We start from the raw sequence: 13028 nt of genomic DNA on the forward strand, positions 1-13028 counted from the left end.
ATTGCTTGACTTGTTTCCTCCAGTCTTTTTTTTTTTTCTTAGATGGAGTCTTGCTCTGTCACCTAGTCTGGAGTGCAGTGGTGTGATCTTGGCTCACTGCAACCTCCGCCTCCTGGGTTCAAGTGATTCTCCTGCCTCAGCCTCCCGAGTAGCTGGGATTACAGGTGCATGCCACCATGCCCGGTTAATTTTTTGTATTTTTAGTAGAGATGGGGTTTCACCCTGTTAGCCAGGATGGTCTTGATCTCCTGACCTTGTGATCCACCCGTCTCAGCCTCTCAAAGTGCTGGGATTACAGATGTGAGCCACCACACCCGGCCTCTTCCAACCTTTTTAGTCTTTATTTTTTATTTTTGGAGACAGTCTTGCTCTGTTGCCTAGGCTGAAGTGCAGTGGCATGATCTCAGCTCACTGCAACCTCCACCTCCTGGGTTCAAGTGATTCTCCTGCCTCAGCCTCCTGAGTAGCTGGGATTACAGGTGTGCACCCAGCTCATTTTTGTATTTTTAGTAGAGACGGGGTTTCACCGTGTTGCCCAGGCTGGTCTTGAACTCCTGAGCTCAAATGATCCACCTGCCTCAGCCTCCCAAAGTGCTGGGATTACAGGCGTGAGCCACCGCACCCGGCCTCCTCTAGTCTTTAGTGGCTCTCCACTCCTGACTAAATTAAGTTCAGGCTGTCATCAGTGTGGGCTCAGCCTACCTTCCAGCTTTTCTGCTTCTGCTTTGCTTTATTTACTTACTTATTTTGAGACAGGGTCTTGCTCAAAGACGGTCCCCCAGGCTGGAGTGCACTGGCCAGTCATAGCTCACTGCATCCTCTGCCTCCTGGGCTCAAGCGATCCTTCTTCCTCAGCCTCTAGAGTAGCTGGGACTTATAGGCACGCGCCACTACACCCCACTAATTTGTGTGTGTGTGTTTGAGACAGAGTCCCGCCCTGTCACTCAGGCTGGAGTGCAGTGGCGCGATCTCGGCTCACCGCAACCTCCGCCTCCCGCTGGGATTATAGGTGTGCACCACCATGCCCAGCTCATTTTTGTGTTTTTAGTAGAGATGGGGTTTCACAATGTTGGCCAGGCTGGTCCTGAACTCCTGGCCCTAAGCGGTCCGCCTGCCTCAGCCTCCCAAAGTGCTGGGATTACAGGTGTAATTTGGCCACTGCACCTGGCCAAATTTTTGTTATTTTTTGTAGACTCACTATGGGTCTCACTATGGTGCCCATTGCTGGTCTGCTTTCCTTTATATGTGTAACTTAGAAAGCCTTAGCCAGGCAGGCCTTCCTAACTCAGACAACAGAGAGGATCTTCCCTGCTCTTCTCTCTTAAAATCCTACTCATTCTTCACAGCCTTAGGGGATAAGGAAGGCCAGGAGTTTTCGAGTGACCGAGGCTGAGTGCTCTCGGGTTGTAACATCCTTGTATCATGAAGTCACAGTATAAAGCAAATAGATAACCTTGTCGACATTCTTGGCTGTGTCATTTTCCCTTTCTATCCCTTTAACATTTGTTGAACCAAAATGCTCTGTGTACCCCCACACATTCTAAAATTCACACAAATTGTAGTTTATGTAAAAATTTATTTGACCAAAATGTAGAAAAAGTGATACTATTACATATGATACAGTTGCAAGAATCTAAAGTAAAGTGTGGATTTTATTCCATTGCACAATTTGCTAGTGTATTTCCTGGGTAGTGTGGTGCTGAATAAATAGGAGTGGGGTGGTAGGGTGGGGTGGGTAAGGGATTCAGATAAGCCAGAAGCAGGGTGATTTTTAGTCGGAATTGTAAACTTTAGTCAGCCCCCACACGCTGCTGGGGAATGTGGAATGTTCCAGCTCTGAGATGTTAACTGAGAAAAGAGAAGTCAAACAAAGCCGATACGTGCAGCCCTGTCTACAGAATCCTTCATTATCCAGTTTAATCAGGAGTTTCTTGGTCTTTTATTAACTTGGTCCCAAAGAAGGAATTCAAGTCCTAGATAAGTAAATCTTCAATTTGCTATTCCCTGAAGTATGGAAATGAAGTTGGGCCAAGTTTTAATCTCTGCTGCCAGAGAGGCCCTTTCTGCTAATGGATAAAAACTCTTTTGCTCAACTTAGTAATGACTTGTAGTCTTTTGGATGTGGCTGATCTGAATTGGACTGAACTCCACCATATTCCTGCTGAGTGGATCATTACTGGAATGAGACATTTGCTCTTCAGAGAACAACTTAATTTTTATTTTTTCTTGAGATGGAGTCTCACTCTGTCGACCAGGCTGGAGTGCAGTGGTGCGATCTCGGCTCACTGCAATCTCCACTTCCTGGGTTCAAGCGATCCTCCTGCCTCAGCCTCCTGAGTAGCTGGGACTACAGGCAGGCGTCACCATAATTTTTGTATTTTTAATAGAGGCATGGTTTCACCATGTTGGCTGGGCTGGTCTCGAACTCCTGACCTCAAGTGATCTGTCCTGGCCTCCCAAAGTGTTGGGATTACAAGCGAAAGCCACCGCGCCCGGCCAGAGAACAACTTTAGAATGAAGGAAATATGCAAAAGAACATCACATCAAAGATCTATTAATTACCATCTATGAATTACTATATGTGGGTAATTATGACTATTTCCCAAGCATTCTACGTTGACTGCTTGAGAGGATGTTTGTTCTGCATGCTGGAGAGTGGAGAAGGGCCAGGATTCTCAGGTTAATCTATCTGTGGGTTATGACTTCCCACAATAGCCACCCCTGGCCCCCACCAGCCCTTTTATTGGCTCTGGATGGAAAATCCCTACCCAAGTGATGGTCCCTGGTCTCTCCTATAGTTTGACCAACAGGTGACCCAAAAGGTTATGGTTTTCAGCATTTTAATTATATCCACGACTAGATACTGGGTTCTGTATTCTTCAAAGTGTGGGGCTGCCTATTCTCCCAGGAACAAAATGGCCTCCGTCTTAAGAAAATATGCTTACTAGGAAATACCCTGCCTACCTTAGGAATAAATGCAACTTAAGGAAAAAATAAGAGAGCTGAAAAAGCTGGTGCCATTTGAAAAAAAAAAAAGGGAAGGAATGAGATTTAACTGGTGCTCAAAGCTTCTCCGATACAAAATATTTGGTCATGTATTCATAATTTGCTTGACATTTCCAGCAAAGCGAAGATGGCAATAACAAAAGGAACTTCTTACAAGAGAAGAGAAAGACCCACGGAGCTCTGGAGTTTCTGTTGGAACAAGACTCTTCTGTTTTGCTTATATACAGTTAAGTTCGTTTAGTGTCTGATCCAGTGTCTGATGTAAGCCCACGTTCTCTTCTTTGGCCTGGGCAAGTTTCTCTGATGAGGATTAAGAGTAGGGGGAAAGATAAATTAATAAGCATATTTGTTAAATGAAAGAAAAAAAGATTTCTTTTTTTTTTTTATTCTTGAGACAGGGTCTCACTGTCTCCAGGCTGGAGTGCAGTGGCACGATCTTGGCTCACTGCAACCTCCCCCTCCCAGGCTCAAGCAATTCTCCTGCCTCAGCCTCCCGAGTAGTTGGGATTACAGGTCCGTGCCACCACCGCCCAGCTAATTTTTGTATTCTTAGTAGAGAAGGGGTTTCACCATGTTACCCAGGCTGGTCTCGAACTCTTGACTTCAAGTGATCCACCCACCTCAGCCTCCTAAAGTGCTGGGATTACAGGTGTGAGCCACCATGCCCAGCACCCCCCCGCCCCCTCAAAACATTTCTAAACCTGAAACTGCCAGGGTGAAAGTCACAACAGAGAAAGTACTTTTTTTTTGAGACAGGGTCTCACTCTGTTGTCCAGGCTGAAGTGGAGTGGCGTAATCACGAATCACTGCAGTCTTGACTTCCCTGGGCTCAGGGCATCCTCCCACCTCAGCCTCCCGCGTAGCTGGGACTGCAGGTGCGTGCCACCACCTGGCCAATTTTTGCATTTTTTCTAGAGACAGGGTCTCACCATGTTACCCAGGCTGGTCTTGAGCTCCTGGGCTCAAGGAACCCGTCTGCTCAGCCTCCCAAAGTGCTGGGATTACAGGTAGGTTATAGCCACCACGCCTGCCCAGTACTTTGTATTTTTAATTACAGCAGAACATCACAGAATACTAAGGAACAAGCAGCAAATTTGGGAGTCACAGTTGTAAGATAAAACGCAGGGTGCCCAGTTAAATTGAATTTCAGATAAACCACAAATAATATTTTAGTGTAAGTATATCCCAAATGTTGCATAAGACGTACTTATGCATGAGATATACTTAACGATTAAAAGATTATTCATTGCTTATCTGAAATTCAGATTTAAGTTGGTGTCCTGTATTTTTCCTTGTGAACTCTGGTAACCCTTGAGTCAGAATACCTGAACTGAAGCTCCAGTTGTATCACTGAAGTAAGCATCTAACCTTCCTAGGTCTGTTTTCCCCATCTGTCAAATGGGGGTAACGATATCAATGTGTGGTGTGGGGGTTATGATGAGGAATAAATGAGAAATACTTCAGAACCTATGACGTGCTACATGAAGATAAGATTTCATTCCTAGATATGCGTGACTTAATATAAAGTTCCACCCAAGTGCTAGTTAATTAGCCCCTGAGCCTTTGATAGTTAAATCTAATCCTGTAACCCATCTTTCCTTCGGAGCTTCAGGGAATGGCTGTTTAAGTTATACGCATAATTGTGTAACTGTCTATGTATCCAGGGGAATGGAGACAAACCCCAGGTAAATGCGAAATTTAAGCCATTCTATAGGCATGTTATTAAGTGACTGAGCTGATGAAACAATTTAAATTAAAAAAGAAAGAAAAAAGACGCCATTTAGAGCTATGCGTGACAGAGCACGAGAGAGAACTTAGTTTGCAGTAAGTGATGGCTGATAAGGGACAAGGCCAAGACTCATTAAAATGCTGGGGGAAAGCAAAATGCTTCATAAAATGTGATATAATCAGCCTGGAAATTTACAGAAAGAAAAAAGACTGCAGAAGATGGCAGCCTTTCTTATTTATTTATTTTTAAACCGGGTCTTGCTCTGTTGCCTAGGCTGGAGTGCAGCGGCATGATCATAGCTCACTGCAGCCTTGACCTCCTAGGCTCAAGTGATCCTCCTACCTCAGCCTCCCAAGTAGCTGGGACTACAAGTGCATGCCACTACACCCAGCCAATTCTTGTATTTTTAGTAGAGATGAGGTTTCGCCATGTTGCCCAAGCTGGTTTCATGCAATCCACCCACCCTTAGCCTCCCAAAGTGCTGGGATTACTGGCATGAGACACCATGGATCCTTGATGTAAGGAGTTCAAGACTAGCCTGGCCAACATGGCAAAACCCATCTCTACTAAAAATACAAAAAATTAGCCAGGTGTGGTGGTGCACACCTGTAATCCCAGCTACTCAGGAGGCTGAGGCAGGAGAATCACTGGAACCCAGGAGGTGGAGGTTGCAGTGAGCTGAGATTGCGTCACTGCACTCCAGCCTGGGTGACAGAGTGGGACTCCATCAGACACACACACACACACACACACACACACACACACACACACACACACACGTCAAGTGACCATGACCTGGGAGGATTCCATCAGACAGATCAGTGACCTGGGCCTATCCAGTCTGGGTAAGTAGATGTTAAATGAATGCTGACTATGTTGTATGAGCCAATTTCTCCATTATCTCATTTAATCCTCATAATAGAGATATCACCTTTATTCTGCAGAAAACCTAAGCAGCTTGTCACGTTGGCACGGTTAAAGTAGTAGAGCTAGGATTTTAAACCCTGGTCTCTTTATTTTTTTTTAATTAAAAAATTTTTTAAAAATAAAATATTATTATGAATAATTTTAGAGATGGGGTCTTGCCATGTTGCCCAGGTTGGTCTCAAACTCCTGAGCTCAAGTGATCCGCCTGCCTTAGCCTCCCAAAATGCTGGGATTACAATTGTGAGCCACTGCACTGGGCCTTAAACCCTGGTCTCTTGACTACAAATCCTGATTTCGGTTCATCTTGTCACTCAGATGCTTTAGCATCTATTTTGTTATTAGGTCTGAGATAAAATGACTTTCCCTGAAAGTGTAGACTGCCCTTGAGAATCATGACAAGGCTCACAGACTATCAACAGATAGTGTAGACCTCCATAGGGGCTAATGTCTTTTCTTTTCTTTTTTTTTGAGGCGGAGTCTCACTCTGTCGCCCAGGCTGGAGTACAATGGTGCGACCTTGGCTCACTGCAAGCTCCGCTTCCCAGGTTCAAGTGATTGATTTTCTCACCTCAGCCGCCCCAGTAGCTGGGATTATAGGCCCCCATGACCACGTCCGGCTAATTTTTGCATTTTTAGTAGAGACAGGGTTTCACCATGTTGACTAGGTTGGTCTCGAACTTCTGACCTCAAGTGACCTGCCTGCCTTGGCCTCCCAAAGTGTTGGGATTACAGGCGTGAGCCACCGTGCCTGGCCATAGCACTAATCTCTGAAATTCCACTTATGTGCTTAGGTAGAATAACTGGATAGACAGGCTGCATAGTTACTTCAAAGGGTGGAGTCCAGAAATGCCTGGAAAAATTCCAGGGACAAACACACAGACTCCAAACAAAAACCAGCCCCCTACACAGTCTGTAATCTTTCCAAGGGCATATATATGGCAATGTGTGAGGGGAATGGTTTTTGCAGAAGTTCAGGATGGACGGCAGTTAGGAGCAGGGAGAGGCCAAGGGTGGAAAGGTGGAGGTGGTTTAGGGGAGGTGCATTTTGGAGGAATGAATGAATGGAGAAAGTAATGGGGACAGAGCTTCCCACCTGGACAAAAAAAATAGGATGAGGAATAACAATGGATACTGAAAATTCAGGATCTAGTTGGAGATTTTCATGCCATTTCCAGGTTCAAGGGGTAGTCTGGAAGATGTGGCTTGAACATCTAAATGTCAATTATCTGTGATAATTTGAGGTGGTAGTAGTGGTAGGATGCAGGGGAGAACCAGATGGACTATTTGAAATTTGGATTATCTTTGACAAATTGGTGTTTATGATCATTAGAAAAGCACAGCTTGGGCCGGGTGCAGTGGCTCACACCTGTAATCCTAGCACTTTGGGAGGCCGAGGCGGGTGGATCACCTGAGGTCAGGGGTTCGAAACCAGTCTGGCCAACATGGTGAAACCCCATCTCTACTAAAAATACAAAATTAGCCAGGCATGGTGGTGCATGCCTGTAATCCCAGCCACTTGGGAGGCTGAGGCAGGAGAATTGCTTGAACCTGGGAGGCGGAGGTTGCAGTGAGCAGAGATGGTGCCACTGCACTCCAGCGTGGGAAACAAGAGTGAAACTCCGTCTCAAAAAGAAAAAAAAAAAAAGCAAAGCATAGCCTGGGCCGGGCACAGTGGCTCACGCCTTTAATCCCAGCACTTTGGGAAGCTGAGGTGGGTGGATCAGTTGAGGCCAGGAGTTTGAGACCAGCCTAGCTAACATGGTGAAACCCCGTTTCTGCTGAAAGTACAAAAATTAGCTGAGTGTGGTGGTGCGCGACTGTAATCCCAGCTACTCGGGAGGCTGCGGCACGAGAATAACTTGAACCCAGGAGGCGGAGGTTGCAGTGAGCCAAGATGGCGCCACTGCACTCCAGCCCAGGCAACAGAGTGAGACCCTGTCTCGAAAAAAAAAAAAAAAAGTGTGAACTTGTTTTCCCCATAACCCTCATGTAGGAAAAAGCATGACCTTCTAATACCCACAGGTCAACCTTAAGAGCTATTCTAAACTAAAGCAAGGTTCCTGTTATAACTAACTGAAATATGAATGGAGATTGATGTTAGCGTCTCAGGCAATTTTGGAATTCGGGAAAGTATTCTGAATTCATTTCTTCTGACGTCACAGCACTTTCCCTGTTCATGGAGGCCCGTTCACTCCTTGTACAGTCAGTTTTCTAAGGGCAGGGTGTGGAGGTGAGCTTCCTCCCAGGACTGGGAGCTGGATGAACAGTGAAGCCACGGGAAGCCCCAGTCACCACAGTCACAGTGTAACACAGAGAAAAGACACAAGAAAAGGAGGAAATGGAGATCAAAATGTCATTGCCGCTATTTGAATCTGTAGCTCAAGCCCCATTCAAGAGGAGCCTCATTTTCGACAAAGTCTTGCTGGTTTTTCCAAATCCCTGTTGACTCTTAAGCTGCCTAAGCGGTTTATAAGGATGAGTCTCCATTCACGACAATTTCTATTTAAGGAAAAACCACTGGGGCTGGGCGCGGTGGCTCATGCCTGTAACTGCAGCACCCTGGGAGGGTGAGGTGGGCAGACTGCCTGAGCCCAGGAGTTCAAGACCAGCCTGGGCAACACAATGAAACCCTCCCGCTTCTACAAAAACTACAAAAATGGCCGGGTGCGGTGGCTCATGCCTGTAATCCCTGCACTTTGGGTGGCCAAGGCAGGCGGATCACAAGGTCAGAAGTTCGAGACCAGCCTGGCCAACATGGTGAAACCCCCATCTCTACGAAAAATACAAAAAAAAAATTTAGCTGGGTGTGGTGGCACATGCCTGTAATCTCAGCTACTCGGGAGGCTGAGGCAGAATTGCTTGAACCCAGGAGGTGGAGGTTGCAGTGAGCCGAGATTGTGCCACTGCACTCCAGCCTGGGTGACATAGCGAGACTCTGTCTCAAAAAAAAAAAAAAAGTACAAAAATTAGCCTTGTGTGGTGGTGCACACCTGTAGTTCCAGCTACTTGGGAGGTCGAGGTGGGAGGATAGCTTGAGCCTTGTAGGTGGAGGTTGCAGTGAACTATGATAGTGCCACTGCACTTCAGCCTGGGTGACAAAGCGAGACCCTGTCTCAAAACAAAAAAACAAAAAAAAAACTATTGGCCTGCAGATGCTGTTAGCTAACAGCAGTATCTGAGAGCACATGCCCAGCTCGCTTTTGTTTTCATGTCTTCAGAAAAGCATCCTGTAGGCATAATTTTCTTTTTGTAATAAGCTTTTCATTTGTGAGTGAGAGGCTAACAACCCACTTTGTGTTTCAGACTATGGTTAAGGGCACACAGCTACAGCTCAAAGGCAGCAAGTGGAGAAAATGAGAATGAGGGGGCATGAAGAGGAGGACCGCCCGTCTTTATTTCGGTTGTAGAGTCACAGACACATCAGAAGAAGGCTCTGACGTTCAAACCAGGAGGCAGGCCACCGGAGCTCCTAGCCACCGGAGCTCCTAGAAGCCCACAGGGGCATAGGAGGCACCACGTGAGAAGGACAGAGGGCAGCGACCTGGCTGCCTCTCAGAGAGAGGTCATGTCGTTGAGAGCGTGGTCCAGTTCCTCGCTGATAGCTTTGTACTTGAGCTTCTGAGCGTATAACTCATCTAGAGGGCGAAGGTCCCCAGGGAGACAGTTCAGAAGAAGTACAGGGGACAGAAGGCAAGGGTCGGAATGGAGTGCCACAGATGAACCACAAGAGGAAGAAAAAAAAATGTGAGCAAACAAGCACAGACTAGGAGAAAGTTGTGTTCCATGTGAAACAGATGAAGAAAACCAAAAATCTATGGAGTGATCTCTAAGTGGTTTGAGGTTCTGCACGGAGATTAGCCACAATGAAGCTTCAAAACAGTGGTAACCAGAAGTGACAGAGCTTCCCCCCACTAGTCCCCACCCCTCAGTTTATTTAGGATTTCCAATGACGTCACCCTGTCCAAAGGTCGTATTTTGGAATGGGGCATTTTCCCTTATATGGGAACCTCACTTCCCCAAAAACACATTGGAACACATGGTCTGAAGAATGTGTCCTTTCTGGGTGGAATGGGCAGTTTGGAAGATTCCATTTGAACCCCGAGATTCTGGAATTTCTGAGGCCGAATGTTAAACATTGGAACTCTTGAAGAAATTCTGGGAGATGTGGGCCCCAGACTTGCAGACTAGAGTCTTTATTGCAGTGCCTACATTTTCTGTTTTTTTTTTTTTTTTTTTTTTTTTTTAATACTATGATAAGCTTTGAGCTCCCTGGGACAGAGCTTCTGCAAAAATGCAAGGCATGTAAAAAAAAAAATGCAAGGCATCTATCAGAAATGAGCAAACAGAAGGAAATTGTGAAGATTTTTTTTTTTTGAGACGGAGTCTGGCTCTGTTGCCCAGGCTGGAGAGCTGTGGCGTGATCTTGGCTCACTGCAACCTCTGCCTCCCGGGTTCAAGCGATTCTCCTGCCTCAGCCTCCCCAGTAGCTGGGATTACAGGCGTGCACCACCACGTGCACCATGTTGGCCAGGTTAGTCTCAAACTCCTGATCTCAAGTGATCCGCCCGCCTTGGCCTCCCAAAGTGCTGGGATTACAGGCTTGAGCCACTGCACCCGGCCTGAGATTTTTTATTTATTATTACTATTTTTTTTAATCAGAGAGAGCCACACTTGTTTCTCTATACTTGCTCATGGGACTAACTAAGCAGAGATATTTTACCTCCTGAAAGTGGCAATTCAATTAGCCAGGTGTGGTGGCACACGCCTGTAGTCCCAGCTACCTGGGAGGCTGAGGCAGGAGAATCACTTGAACCCGGGAGGCGGAGGTTGCAGTGAGCCGAGATGGCGCCACTGCACTCCATCCAGCCTGGGAGACAGAGCCAGACTCCGTCTCAAGAAAAAAAAAAAAAAAAAAAAAAAAAAAAAAAAAAAAAAAAAAAAAAAAAAGGCCAGTCAAGCCTGAATGATTCGCATTATCCTATTCCAGTGTTCCAAGACATCCAGATGTGACATCACTAAGTGCTTTACTTTCCTAAGGCAAACAAGGCCCAACCCACCCCCTCCACAAACATTCCCCAACTGTCCGTGGATGTGTCCCTGAGGAGGAGGCAGGGCAAGGCAAACATTTAGATGGTAACCTCATACCTTCCAGGTCATCAATTGTCTTTTCCAGTTTTGCAACCGTTCTCTCTGCAAATTCAGCACGGGTCTCAGCCTAGATAAGAAGAAAGGAGTTACTATCATGGCTTCAAGACCAGCCCCAGGAGAAACCAGAGCTCACTGGGTGCAACCACACTCACCTCTTTCAGTTTGTCAGACAGAAGTTTAATTTCTTCTTCATATTTGTCCTCCTTTTCAGAATACTGTGGGAGAAACCAAAACATTGCTTTAAGAAAAGGAGGCCCAGCTGGGCATGGTGGCTCATGGGAATCCTGGCACTTTGGGAGCCTGAGGCTGGGGGATCACAAAGTCAGGAGTTCGAGACCAGCCTGGCCAACATGGTGAAACCCCGTCTCTACTAAAAACACAAAAATTAGCCGGGCGTGGTGGCACGCGCCTGTAGTCCCAGCTACTGGGGAGGCTGAGGCAGAAGACTCGCTCGAACCTGGGAGGCGGAGGTTGCAGTGAGCCAAGATCACGCCACTGCACTCCAGCCTAGGTGACAGAGCAAGACTCCATCTCAAAAAAAACAAACAGACAAAAAAAACAAAAAAAAAAGAAAGAAAGGGAGGGCTGGGTGTGGTGGCTCTCACCTGTGATTCCAGTGTTTTGGGGGACCATGGTGGGAGGATTACTTGAGCCCAGGAATTTGAGACCAACCTGGGTCACAGAGTGAGACCCCGTCTCTACAAAGAATTTAAAAATTAGCCAGTCATGGTGGTGAGCACCTGTAGTCCCAGCTAATGGGGACGCTGAGGAGGGAAGATGGCTTGAACTCTGGAATTCAAGGCTGCAGAGAGCTCTGATTGGACCACTACACTCTAGCCTGGGTAGCAGGGCAGGACCCCATCTCAAAAAAAAAGAAGGAAGAAGCATAAAACGAAGTAAGCAGGCCAGGCACGGTGGCTCACGCCTGTAATCCCAGCACTCTGGGAGGCCAAGGCAGGTGGATCGCTTGAGGTCAGGAGTTCGAGACCAGCCTGGCCAACATGGCGAAACCCTGTCTTTACTAAAAATACAAAAATTAGCCAGGTGTGGTGGTGGGTGCCTGTAATCCCAGCTACTCAGGAGGCTAAGGCATGAGAATTGCTTAAACCCAGGAGGTGGAGGCTGTAGTGAGCCCAGATGGCGCCACTGCACTCCAGCCTGGGCGACAGAGGGAGACTCCATCTCAAAAAGAAAAAAAAAAAAAAAAAAAGTAGGTAGAGTAGAGGCAGGCACCTTTCCCCCGCAGAAGAAATATGTGTGAAATGCGGAGGACGTGGGGGAGAGTCCTCTAGGATGGTATTGATCAGAAGGCCTGAACTGATAACTTGAGATAAAAAGTATGGCGAAGAAAGGGGGAGATAACTGGGAATCTGTGTCACTCAAGGCCTCCTCTGTATTTCCAACCCCATTCTCCACCACCTTCCCCAGGGTGACAGGCACTCCCTGATCATAATCTGTGGACTCCTGAGTCCCAGTCCCTGTCCGTGAATGCACTCCTTAGCACGGAATGTTCCCCTCCCCATGATGACCCATCAGAAATTATACTTTTCTTTTCTTTCTTTTTTTTTTTTTCAGACAGAATCTTGCTCTGTTGCCCAGGCTGGAGTGCAGTGGTACGATCTCGGTTCACTGTGACTTGCGACTTCTGCCTCCTGGGCTGAAGCAATTCCCCTGACTCAGCCTCCCAAGTAGCTGGGCCTACAGGCGCCCACGACCACGCCCGGCTAATTTTTGTTATTTTTAGTAGAGATGGGGTTTCGCCATCATGGCCAGCCAGGCTGGTCTCGAACTCCTGACCTCAGGTGATCCGCCTGCCTCGGCCTCCCAATAATAACTAACACTTATTATTAGCTGCTTACCATGGGCCAGACATAGTCAATGGCATCACAGACTGGTAGCCGTAATCCCATTTTATAGGGGAGGAAAGGGTCGCAGAAAGGTGAAGTTATGATTTTGCCTAGGGTCACATGGCTATTAAGTGATCAAGTCATGACTGAAGCCTGACTCTGGAGTGCAGTGGGGCGATCTTGGCTCAGTGCAACCTCCGCCCTCTGGACTCAAGTGATGCTCACACCTCAGCCTCCCGCGTAGCTGGGATCACAAGCATGCGCCACCGTGCCCGGCTAGTTTTTGTATTTTTGGTAGAGACGGGATCTCTCCATGCTGCCCAGGCTGGTCTCGAACTTCTGAGCTCAAGCGATCCTCCCGCCTCGGCTTT

General features: G+C 47.0%; 1 protein-coding gene across 8 annotated transcripts in view; it reads right to left on the reverse strand.

The window, feature by feature from the left end:
* Nucleotides 1-1556: 1556 nt before the first annotated feature.
* Nucleotides 1557-13028, reverse strand: part of TPM4 (tropomyosin 4) — a 35779-nt gene continuing 24307 nt past the window's right edge. For 5 of the 8 annotated variants that reach the window (XM_030820546.1, XM_030820547.1, XM_030820552.1 and 2 more), the window contains 3 exons: nt 10963-11025; nt 10808-10877; nt 1557-3306 (listed from right to left, as the gene is read on the reverse strand). In XM_030820546.1, coding sequence (XP_030676406.1) covers nt 3224-3306; nt 10808-10877; nt 10963-11025 — 216 coding nt within the window. In that variant the 3' untranslated portion in view covers nt 1557-3223. Of the gene's footprint in view, nt 3307-9214; nt 9298-10807; nt 10878-10962; nt 11026-13028 lie in introns of those variants that run through there. The other 3 variants (XM_030820553.1, XM_030820554.1, XM_030820548.1) reach the window with 2 other exon arrangements.

The sequence above is a fragment of the Nomascus leucogenys genome, chromosome 10 (assembly GCF_006542625.1).
Source record: "Nomascus leucogenys isolate Asia chromosome 10, Asia_NLE_v1, whole genome shotgun sequence".
NCBI lineage: Eukaryota > Metazoa > Chordata > Mammalia > Primates > Hylobatidae > Nomascus > Nomascus leucogenys.